This window comes from Scylla paramamosain, chromosome 15 (genome assembly GCF_035594125.1).
Source record: "Scylla paramamosain isolate STU-SP2022 chromosome 15, ASM3559412v1, whole genome shotgun sequence".
In the NCBI taxonomy this organism is placed as follows: Eukaryota; Metazoa; Arthropoda; class Malacostraca; order Decapoda; family Portunidae; genus Scylla; species Scylla paramamosain.
The window spans coordinates 22,643,512-22,656,011 of NC_087165.1; the positions used below are offsets into that span (position 1 = coordinate 22,643,512).

General features: G+C 44.6%; 1 protein-coding gene across 2 annotated transcripts in view; it reads left to right on the forward strand.

Annotated features, from left to right (window-relative positions):
- The first annotated feature begins 2,219 nt into the window (after positions 1-2,219).
- Positions 2,220-12,500, forward strand: part of LOC135107687 (uncharacterized) — a 15,009-nt gene continuing 4,728 nt past the window's right edge. The window contains exons 1-2 of one of the 2 annotated variants that reach the window (XM_064017835.1): positions 2,220-2,413; positions 9,707-12,500. The exon at positions 9,707-12,500 is cut by the window's right edge and continues 4,728 nt beyond it. In XM_064017835.1, coding sequence (XP_063873905.1) covers positions 10,259-12,500 — 2,242 coding nt within the window. In that variant the 5' untranslated portion in view covers positions 2,220-2,413; positions 9,707-10,258. Of the gene's footprint in view, positions 2,414-2,441; positions 3,001-9,706 lie in introns of those variants that run through there. The other variant, XM_064017836.1, reaches the window with a different exon arrangement.

Below are 12,500 nucleotides of genomic sequence, written 5' to 3' on the forward strand. Positions count from 1 at the left end.
AAGATAACATGTCAGTTAATAATACTATCACTCACTTCAGAGGTTGGTTATTTGCAGTTGTGAAGATATGCCCCCCCCCCCCTAGTTTTAGAAGTACGTGCCACTACTTGCCACCAATTTGTTACGGTTAAATCGGTGAGGATGACACAGACGAGATTGTCACCATTTACTTAACCATGTAGTAGTCTTGTCTCTCTCTGGTTCTGTTTAGTGATGTTTATTTCAGTAAGAATTACACAAGTTTGTATTTAATTTTTGTATGAAGTCACCATAATTTTCATGAAAAGTGAATTTTTTTTTTATTTTTAAGACTATTTGATTCATACTTTATGAATGTCTTACACTGGATTAGTCAATAATTTATAAAGTGAAATATAATTCATTGCGTGAAATACTGTCTTTGTGTATGTATGTACATTTTTCATCAGATTCTCCATTGGTCCGTAGTTCAAGAAAGGGTAAGAATCCCTGCTGCAAGGAAACGAAAACAGAAGTCCAGTAACTGCATAAGTACTCGTATATAGCAGAGAGAGAGAGAGAGAGAGAGAGAGAGAGAGAGAGAGAGAAAATCTGTCTACAGTCGCCAAACCGAGATCCTTCATTTTTATAATAGGGATTTTTTCCCCGTAGCTTTTCTTTAGTGGGTACAGTGGCGAAACAATAAGCATGCTAGCTGGCCAAATGCAGCTAATTGCGATCAGATCTAGATGATCAAATTATACATTTATACATGTATAATATAGTAACATACCAAATACTACTGTGTGTGTGTGTGTGTGTGTGCAGCCAATCATTTCTGTTCCCGTTCACTGTGCACAGTGGAGATGGCGGTGCATGTGGGATACAGGACGTTGCCTTCTGTGGTCGCAGGACTGAGCTGCCTTTGCTGTCTTAGACCTCCGATTGACGGCGCCTGCCTCCGGGAGCCAACAACACAGCCGCCGGTATTCCATCCCCGGCCAGAGTAACAATGACGTGTGTGAGGGCTGGGAATCCTTGCTGTATGTCTGAGCTTAGAAAAAAAAAAATAGTATAAAGAAACATTCGTGGGATAGATTTAATTTCAAATATGTGTAACAAAGTTGCTCCAAGCTTCACCTATTCCACAATGAAACTCGCCTGTGGCTACTGAAGCAAATCCTTTCTGTTCCCAGTACTTTCTCTATCCACACGTCAAATAAAAAATGGGTGTTGCGTCTATATACGCAACTTGTTCTCGTGGCCATGCTCTTGAGCCTCGAGAGCTTTCACCATTACGCAGATAAGATTTCATTGTTACTCTTTCATAACATGTCCTAACACACGGTTCGATTCCCGTCATGACGAATTCATCCCGAACTCAATAAGTTTCTCTGTGATTCTGTGAGTGCCCAAAACTGACATGATACTTGCAGATGCAGTGGGAACAAGTGGAGGTATGAAGCCGACAATATATGGTGAAGCTGATGGCCCACAAGGTAGAGATTGGGTTTTACAACGTAGCCAGTGGCGTCACGCTCAACACAGCGCATCTAGTGACTCTTGATCTGTTTGAAGAGGCCCTGATGCATCTCCAAAAGTGAGAGAGAGAGAGAGAGAGAGAGAGAGAGAGAGAGAGAGAGCAGGCGTGATAAAGGAATGAGAAGATGCTATAATTAGTACTTGATCTTATGAAGGCACATTCTCTCTCTCTCTCTCTCTCTCTCTCTCTCTCTCTCTCTCTCTCTCTCTCTCTCTCTCTCTCTCTCTCTGATGTGATGGTTGTTCCATCTGGTTATCTCATTGATAAGAACGTGAATAAAAACTGGGTTATAAATAACTCTCTCTCTCTCTCTCTCTCTCTCTCTCTCTCTCTCTCTCTCTCTCTCTCTCTCTCTCTCTCTCTCTCTCTCTCTCTCTCTCCACCACATTCTGGCTTGTCATACTTATAAATTTCATTCTTCTGAGGCTCAAAATAAGTTAAATCTTGTGAGATAACATTCTTCTCCTCATTATCGTTAGCTCAATAAAATGTGATCTCATTTGCGTGTGTGAGACTCCTCTCTTGCATCATGTGTTGCGTTATTCAAGCAAGAAAAGAGAATCAGCTGGTAATTTTGCGAGAGTATGGCGTACATTAAATGAGTCTACCATTTCTAGTGAAAGAAAACCTGAGTGGCTCAGGGGGTGATAGAGAACGTATGAGAGGGGAAGAAAGGAGGGGAGGGAAGGGAAGTGTGGTGTCAGAGGGCTGGAGGGGGAAGGACGGGGAGGGTGAGGACGGCGGGCAGGCGCAGAGCAGACGACGCTATTTCTGTTCCCGGCTGAGCCACTGCACGCATCCAACTCTCGCCCTTAAGAACGCCTCGCCTAGAATTGTGTTTACCGCGTCATTTTCGACCTTGGTGGAGTCGGACAAGGGGGGATCACCAGAGCTGGGAAGCTCCAAGTCGAGGTAAGCTGTGTCTTGTTCTCTGGTTGCTAGATTGGGGAAGTGCACCGAAAAGATACAGGTGATGGAAACACTGCTGTGGATTTAGTGTTTTGGGTTGAATTGAGGAAAAGGTTCCAGTTTCTGCAGCAAAATTTAATTTGAAGCTACCCCTCAGTGCCGAAAATATAAGGCCAGTCATGGCATACTGCTGGTGCCAGTGTAACCCTCAATGAATTATGCTCAGTTATATATTTGTGCATCAGATTAACCAATACTTGTGTGCGGCTTTGATTCCACCGAGTGATGACAACATCGGTCAAAACAACAGTATCCTGTATTTGTGCAGATGACGACCAGCTCTATTTATGTGCTCTGTACGTGGTTAATTCACTACCTGATGGTGCTTTGAACACACACGCGTTCCCTGGAATATATTTAAAGGGACAACAATAACAATGCATTCAGCAAGTTGGTTCGTGGAGGAAGGTCGTGTATTGATTTTGAGTGAGTGCGTGGCGTCGGGCGGGGCGAAGACCTGCTGCTGCCGCCAGCCGCCAGCCACACAGCTGACTGCTGCTGGGGGGCGACACTCGTTATGTGGCCACGGGGTAGGAGTATTATTTTTTTTTTTCTTGATAGTATCACACACACTTACACACACGTACACATTTTACTAGTGTGGATAGTGTTTTGGTAGTACTCTGGCTGCCGTGCTAACTCGCTTTGCTCGTAGGTTGAAAATGTTAATTGGCGAGATTACTGATAGAGCCAATATTTCTCCGTTCTTCTTCTTTTTTTTTTTTTTAATAAGATAAGATATAATCTCTCTCTCTCTCTCTCTCTCTCTCTCTCTCTCTCTCTCTCTCTCTCTCTCTCTCTCTCTCTCTCTCTCTCAGTAGCCTAGTAATAGTAGTAGCCTAGTAGTAGTAGTAGTAGTAGTAGTAGTAGTAGTAGTGGTATTAGTAGTAGTATACAGTGTAGACGTGCGGGTAACAAGATGTTCGTGCCAGCAGCGGCAGGATATGATTAATGATAGAATTCAGCTTGTGCGCGCATGCATGCACGCTTATGTATACATGCATGCATACCATTACCATATGCTTGCAGTCATAGTTCATATATACGTATTGACTAGCTAGGTCTATTTATAATGCCATATAGACAATTATACGTATACATATATTAGTGTGGTTGCTTGACTGAACACATACGTATACATGTACTATCTATACAATTGCATGGTGATCGGGGTGTATGCATGGATGTTTAGTGTAATGTGCGCGTGTATGTAAGTTTCAGTACATATAAGCTTGAATGAGTAAGTGCGAAATTAGTTTTGTTTACTAGAATGTATGCATACAATATAACTCGTCGTGTTCATGCATATATTTCCGTACATATGCGTGCATCTGTACAATGAGGCATGTCAGAAGTGTAGCAAGCCTGCAGGGCCTGTGTGTTGTTTGACAGGTGATCGATAGTAATAGTAGCAGCAGCAGGAGAGCCGCTGAAACGCTGTCACCACCATCACCAACATAACCCCCACTGTTACCATTACTACTACCACCACCGCCACTCCCCCTCCTCCTCCTCCTCCTCCTAATCCTCCTCCTCCTCCTCCTCCTCCTCCTCCTCCTCCTCCTCCTCCTCCTACTACTACTACTACTACTGCTACTACTACTACTGCTACTACTGCTGTTGCTGCTACAACTGCTGCTGCTGTTGATGCTGCCGCTACCACTATTCTTCTTCTTCTTCTTCTTCTTCTTCTTCTTCTTCTTCTTCTTCTTCTTCTTCTTCTTCTTCCTCTACTACTACTACTACTACTACTACTACTACTACTAGTAGTAGTAGTAATAGTAGTAGTAGTAGTGGTAGTATTAGTATTAGTAGTATTAGTATTAGTATTAGTAGTAGTAGTAGTAGCAGTAGTTGCTGTTGTTGTTATTGTTGTTGTTGTTGTTGTTGTTGTTGTTGCTGCTGCTTTTGCTGCTGAGTAGCAGCAGCAGCAGCAGCAGCGGCAGTAGTAGTAGTAGCAGTAGCAGTAGCAGTAGTAGTAGTAGTAGTAGTAGTAGTAGTAGTAGTAGTAGTAGTAGTAGTAAGAGTGGTGGTAGTAGTAGTAGTATTAGTAGCAGTAAGAGTGGTATTATTATTATTATCAGTGGTGGTGGTAGTGGTGGTGATGGTAGCAGTAGAAGCAGCAGTAGAAGTAGTAGTAGTAGTAGCAGTAGCAGCAACAGCAGTAGTAGTAGTAGTAGTAGTAGTAGTAGTAGTTGTTGTTGTTGTTGTTGTTGTTGTAATAGTAGTAATTGTTGTTGTTGTTGTTGTTGTTGTTGTTGTCATAATAGCAGCAGCAGTTGTAGTATTAGTAGTAGCAGTAAAGTCACTTCTACTACTTCTACTACACTACTAGGAGTAGAAGTAGTAGTAGTAGTAGTAGTAGTAGTAGTAGTAGTAGTAGTAGTAGTAGTAGTAGTTGTTGTAGTTGTTGTTGTTGTTGTTGTTGTTGTTGTTGTTGTTGTAATGGTAGTAATAATAGTAATAGTAGTACAGTGCTACTTAGCAGTAGCTTTGATTAATATCTTTGTTGTGTGTATATACCGTATACAAGCATTACATGTACCCATAGAACGGACAGTAAGAAGACACAGGTGGGTGGGCGGGGGGTAGTGGAAGTTATTTAAAAATAGGAAGCTCTTCCCTCCAGTAGTTACACTGTGATTATTTTTTTAAAACTTGCACATCGGCTACAGCGGGTTTTTCTCAGAGGAAATGAGACACCCTACATGTAGTGGAAATATGTTTAATGATTGATTATTAATAAGGAAATGTTAATTCTCTCTCTCTCTCTCTCTCTCTCTCTCTCTCTCTCTCTCTCTCTCTCTCTCTCTCTCTCTCTCTCTCTCTCTCTCTCTCTCTCTCTCTCTCTCTCTGTGTGTGTGTGTGTGTGTGTGTGATGGGTTTCTTATAATCTACCGCCTTCATCTTCACTTCGCCTCTCCACCTTTGTGTCATTTCCTTCATCACCACAGGATTACCACATATGGTAACTTTTATTCACAGCCACACATCTTTTTCATCAACATTCACATTTTCTAAACCCTTGTATTTGTAGAAAAATCACCTAAATAATTATGTAATAGAAAAACCAGAAATTAACCCCTTATATACGTACATACAGATATATTTTTGTCTATGCATATTTTGTAGTCCTTAGTTTTAACAAAGGAAGTCAGATATTGTACATGATTTAACTGATATCAATGACAGATCACCATCACTATTACCGCACCCATTCCGTTACGCTACTGCCATCACCACCACCACTATCACCCTCAACCTTCATCCCCTGGGCTAAGAAATTTACGTGGTCTGCTTTTCTGCGTTATCGTACTTCTTGCTGGTTGTTATCACTGGTACTGTTGTCATCCTTTCGTGTCTTGACTCTGTGCATTCAGTTTCGTCCTCCGCTTGTTATTTTGTCAACGTGTTCGTTCGTCACTGTGGCGTGCAGGGAATGTCTCCTTGGTAATAGTGCCTATGCATTCTCTTATAGCTGAGATAGTGTTGTTGTGCTGTTGTTGTTGTTGTTGTTGTTGTTGTTGTTGTTATTCAAATCATCATAAATCACTGTTCTCTGGTACGTCTTTCCTCAATTCCTAAGCCATTTAATTCCAAACGTCTAGCTTCTTTTTTTTTTTTTTTTTAGTTCCATAGACCTTCATGCTGGGCAACGGAAAATCTATCCTTTTAATCTCTTTCTCTTTCTCATCGGTGCCTGTAAATATTTTGTGCAGTGATTTTTGTTGTGTGAATTATTACTTAACCGGGTGAAAGGATTAAGAGGACCACATAAGCTTGCTCCCTTCCACAGCTATTGATGTGATTGTTAGCGGCACCAAGCTGTCTGCTCACCAAGCCATGCTGTTATCCCCTTAGATAATTCAGGCTTTCATCACATAATACTCTCCATAGGTGCATCTTTAGTGAACTACCTTTAATAATAATATGTTGCCGCCAGTAGCTTCTGCCTTCTGCGTCCTCTTACTTTCGACCCGGTTGCCTCAAGTGACTCGGTGCCATCTGTCCACCCGTGGCTTCCCTCTCATTCTTCCCTCCCCGCGACTCATGTTACTGGCCGAGTTTACCTTGAAAAGGAACACGTTTTCTTAGTGTCCCCCGTGTTCCGTTTACCTGCCTTTCAGACATTATTCTTATTCTTAGTGATAAGTTAGTATAAGGCTTGTTTACTCATTTTATATCACGTAGTATTATTCTCTTCATAATTCAAGTTCTCTATATGTTTGTATATGTAAGGGAGGAAGTGTAATTGAGGTGGAAATGTGTTGAAATGAGGGGAGCTTGAGTGGGCAACAACACATTCCAGAGAGGGGAAAGCAGAGCGCCTTAGGCCTTGAGGTAGAACGGGAGGCATTTCTCAGGAGGAATTTTGGTGTGGAATGGTGATGGAGTGAATGTGTGGAGGTATTAGTGATGTAGCGGTATAACCTTGATATCCAGGATCAGGTTGGCGAGTCTTGTGGTACCAAGAGCTTTTGTCCGCTGAAATTCGGTTGGTGAATTGTGTTGGTGACGGTGGCTTGAGGGGAGCATAGGTCAAATTGGCTGCCATTTTGTGAGTGGAGGTTGTGGTATTGTCCTTGGAAGCTGGTGTTGGGGTGTGTTGGCGATTTTGGGTATGGTGTTATGGTGTTGTAGGTGATCTTTGGTGATGATGATGATGTCTTGTGAGGTGTGAAGAGAGGAAACACGGGAATTATTGTTTGGGGACGCGGTGATGGCATCTGGGTAAATTCATGCGGCTGAGAAAAATATTTCAGTGGCCGGTGGAGGTGGTAAACGGGTTCTAGCGTTGTGTGTAGTGACGGAAACGTCATATATTAACGTGTACTACCTCATTTTGTTTGTGAATTATCTTTAGTATTAATATATAATGTTATAACATACAATAATCATGTTTTCTATCCCCAACATTGATCTGATATTTGAGGTGATTCTTGGGGTGTTGTGTCAAGGTAAGGGTGCAGTGAGAGGGTGTAATTCTGGCGATTTCGGATAGGTCGGGTAGGCACTAGAAGCCTTTAAAAATCCAGACCTTTAAAACTTTCCGGGATCAATGTAACGTCCACCTTCTTGGAAAGATAACCGGGATCGTGACCGCGACACATGACACCTCCACAGGACCAGCCTCTTTTGTTCTGATCACATGACCTTACCACTTCATAATATTATGTCTTCGCGACGATTAATATAACTCCTGCCTTCATTTTGATGCTGCTCTCTCTCTCTCTCTCTCTCTCTCTCTCTCTCTCTCTCTCTCTCTCTCTCTCTCTCATCTCTTGTCGGCCGCGCACGCGCTGTACGGCCTTCGCCTCCCACGTGGTTAGGCTTGCAACACAGAATATCTGTGGTACCTTACGAAACAACAACAGAGAAATCGGGAATGAAGCGGTAATGGACAGATCTGCCGCGACCGTCAATACTCGATGTGAATACGCCAGTAGGCCACGGGCAGATCCAGGATTTATTTTTGGCTGTCGGCTTAGTTTTTTCTTACCTAATATTTACTGATGGCGCGAACAATCCGACGCTCAATAAGACAGCAGCGGGACACCGTATGCTGATGTCAGCCACCCTGCCGCATGCCTGAATATATCTGGGAGTGACGGGCAGCGCGATCTGCAGTTAATGAGGGAAGTATATCGTTCTCAGCTGCAATGTGTGCTTCTTCATCGTATAGTCTTTGTAGTATGTATTGTTAAACACATATTAGCACAACTGATTTTTTCTCTCTGCATATTGACTAGCATCGGATGAACTTGTTATACCAACAATCTTTATACATCAGTCACCTTCGTCACTTTTGATGAATCAGTTTGTGCATTATACTGTATATTCGTGTGGAAAAATCTACTGAGACGTTCTTTCTTCATAATGCTTGAGGCAACACAACGCACTGAAGCTTCGCTCATCTTTAAAGCTTGTTACCAGGGATATTATGCCGATAAGCTGCAAGACAGTTATAAGAGCTGAAAAAATAAATCGCTATAGACGAACTATAGTGAATCCCAATGGCATCTTTCGATTAAATTTTCTATTTACTCTCCCGCATTTTGAGCCAAAGACCAGTGACCGATCCTGTGGAGGGTAATGACTGTAGGAAGTTAATGACTGCTGCTTCAAGACTTCGATATGTGTGTCACATTTCAGCATTAGTACTGCAGGCATCATGTGTATTTCTTGAGCGGCTTGATGCTGGGTTGAAGTAAACATCTCGCTCATGATCAAGTAGGAGGGTGGTGATCCTGCGTTTATGATATAGTAACCAGTAACACATTGAGCGGGAACATTGTTTCAAGTGACTGGACGACTTCTGCGGCTTCCCTACAGCTGTCATCTTGAGAAGTGTTAGCGTTCTGCCTCGTCATGTCAAAAATGTCTAACATTCGTGACACGTTCATAGTGCCAGTGATGGCTAGCTTGTAGTGTCTTACCCAGTAGGTATGGGATGGAGGTGTGGTGGTTTGGGCCACGACGAATTCACCGCGGCTTACTTGAGATGAGATTCCGTGAGGTTATACTCAGGTCGCGGGTGGGGTTCAGGTCATCAGGATCCATACGGCAGTCTGTCGTGTGTCCTGGGTGGGAGGAAGTATACTCTTCACAGTTAGGCTGGCGGCACGGTGCTGGTCGGTGTGACTTCAGGGTGAAACGTACAGCATCATTTTCATCACCCCGAGGTTACTCTTTACCCAGAGATGCTCTTTGCCCTTGCAGCTTTTGTTTGTACCAATTTCTCTCTCTCTCTCTCTCTCTCTCTCTCTCTCTCTCTCTCTCTCTCTCTCTCTCTCTCTCTCTCTCTCCTACTGCTACTACTATTACTACTACTACTGCTGCTGCTGCTGCTACTACTCACATGTTTATCCGCGGTTGCGGATAAACATGTGTAACGGGTGTAACGCGAGTTTCTGCAAATACTGAGAGAGGTGAAAGAACGTGTAATTCTAAGTAGGAATTTGCCTCGCCGGGCTCTTCGAGGCAAATGGGCGAGCCTCTTAATGTGTAGCCCCTGTTCACCTAGCAGCAAAATAGGTATGGGATGTAACCGCTGTCCCGGTGTGTGGTGTGTGAGTGGTCTCAGTCCTACTCAAAGATCGGTCACTATGAGCTCTGAGCTTTTTCCGTAGGGGAACGGCTGGCTGGGTGACCAGCAGACGACTGTAGGTGAATCACACACACACACACACACACACACACACCCTTAGACTGACTCAATGTTGCTTTATGCTTCAGGTGATGCGTTCTCTGCTGGCCGAGACTCGTTCAGCAGTCACCACCTGCAGGTTCACACAGCAGCGTGAGGTGGGGCCAGCACGTACCACCACGCTCTTGCCAGCAGTGTAGTGTGATCCTGCGCCGCCTCTTCATCGACACAGTTCAGGTCATCTAGCGTGTAAGAAAACTGCTACTGACCAACGGAGTAAAAATCGCCGGTGGTCATAAGTTACAAATATGTGATCGATGAGTAAGTGATCTCTAATACGAACATGTGAGAAAACTAGTGCTTTAAACAACAGACTGAACTTGCTAGTGTGAAATGGGAAATTTAAACAAGTAATCAACGAGTTGACAAACCAGTGTAAGAGAACTACGTAGTGTTTACCACAACAGACCGAACCTGAGAGGGTGAATAACGTGGTCCAGATATGTGATCGGTGAGGTAGTGATACTGAATGTGTGGGAAAAAAAAAAAAGTGCTTATTAGTGGAAAAGAAAATGAAGTTGGTGTGAGTGAATGAGGTAGTTCCAATATGTGATCAGTGAGATGAGTGGTGTGTGCTCAGTATGCCCAGTGACTTTTCCCGCTGTGTGTCGCATGAATCAGGGTTCCTAGTCCAGCAGCAGCAGCAGCAGCAGGCTTACATCAACACCACCACCAGCGTCTCCTCAGAGTGTGACGCCAAGGATCTCTGCTCTACTCCATCTGCAACGTCACTAGAAAGGAAGCCCTGTGTCAGTGAGCTTCATTCCTCGCCCGTTCCTGCGTCACCGGCAACCTCAGACGATCTAAATGTTCACGAAGAACCTGAGTGTTGCCGGCCTGACTCGGTGCTTGGTCATTCGCAGGAACTGACTGCTGAGAAAGACATTGGACTGGACTCTGTGCGCGCGGTGACACCCGTGAACCCTGTGCCACTCATCCCACACCGCAAAAGGGTCTTTATCATCTCGGCTCCCGCATCAAACACAGCGGAGAATGCTAACGGTGAGAAGATTTTGTTGATTGGTCGTGATCTTGTGATATCAAAGAGCGGAGCCTCCCATGTAGTAAGTAAATATTCAGGCCAGAACACGGAAAACAAGGAATCCGCCTTCCCTCTCGTCTTTAGCAGCAACAGCCTGACCATACAGAAAATAGATTACAAGTGTAAAGTATTGCAAGAACACAGTAAGGAGTGTGAGTGTGATACTCCTCGCCTGCACGTGTACCTGATCCGTGGCCACCAGTGCAGCGGGGCATGCAGCCTCTCTGAGCCACTCCAGTGTAGCCTCTCCGAACACCGCCACTCCATTAAATCCTCTGACCGGTCTCTTCACACGTCCAAAGCCACAGAGATGACAGGAAAAATTAAAGCAAAGTGTCGGACGAAGAAAACTAATTCCTTCAAGTTTTCCGACAATGTGATAAAAGTTGAGCCTTCGAGTGATGACGCACGGGTGTCGGGTAGTCTTCCGCAGGCCAAGAAGAAACTGTCTATGGCGGACAGAGATAAACAGGAGCCCGAATCAGAGCTGCTCGGGGAGACAGAGTGTGTATGGCTGCCCACTATCATGAGCACACTGTCAGGAGACGTGGAGTATGTGGTGTTGGATGACGAGGCGCTCAACCTTGGAACAGTGGAAAGACCAGCTTCTCCTCAGTCCCTCAAGTCTAAGATCAATAATATTTATGAGGATATTGATGAGAAACCTGTCATTCAGAACATCAATGTCACTCCACCTATCACCAAGCCAACCAAAACTAGACTCCCACCACTTCGAAGACTGTCTGAGATAAATCTCAAAGTTGCCTCCACACACACGGCTGCCCGGGACACGGTGCCCGTAACAGGGGAAGCAATGTCCACTCAAAGAGCATCTGAAGAAAGCAGTGCAGATGACCCCGCCTCGTCAAGCCTAGCTGAAGTGTGCACCAACCATTGCCCGTCCATCAAAGACATATTTGGCGACATTAGTGTAAAGGAGGAACCTCTGGATGATGTGAAGCAGGACATGTCCGTTGATGACTTTAGTAAAGAAATTTTGAAAGGCTCAAGTAGAGAGTCCGATGTGGCAACAATTAACTTTGTGCAGAAAAAAGAGACAGGTGATGATAAGGCAGCAGAAGAAGAGGAAGGCTCTGGGAAAGGTCTTTTTGCCAGACTGATCAAGGAGGAAAACAATGCCAATGGGGAAGAAAGGAACACTGACGGCCACAACTCAGATGACTCACTCGGTCCACTCCAGATAGATGAGAAGTACTCGCCTTCCTCAGAGGACGCTGGCCTGGCCCTGGCCAAGGAGGTAGTGGAGCTCAACATGCCGAGCGTCAACATCATCAGCCCATTCAAGATCAAGATCCTGCTGGGAAGCCCAAACCGGGAGACACAGCAGGTGCAAGTGGAACCAACTCCCCAGGCCGGCACCGCCCTCATTGGGAAGGTGGTTGAGGTGAACAATGTGATGCTCGCGCCCAAGAACCTCCAGCCAAGTTCAGAAAACACCGCAGGAGGAGGTCAAGCGGGATCAGCTGGCAAGGTATTAGATGGTATACAGAGCCTGACTTGTATCTACTGTCACACCAGCTGCCCCAATGCCCAAGCCCTGGCGCGACATTTTGAAAACCACCAGAAGGATGGTCTAATTATTTGTTACTTCTGCCAAAAGAGTTTTGGTGATAAGACAGGCATGAAGAGACACATGCGAACTCACACTGGTGAGAAACCTTACCAGTGTAAGATCTGTGGCAAGCGGTTCAGTCTGCCGGGTAATTTTAAGAAGCACCGAGACATTCACGAGGACAAGCGCACGGAGCCTTGTGGCGTGT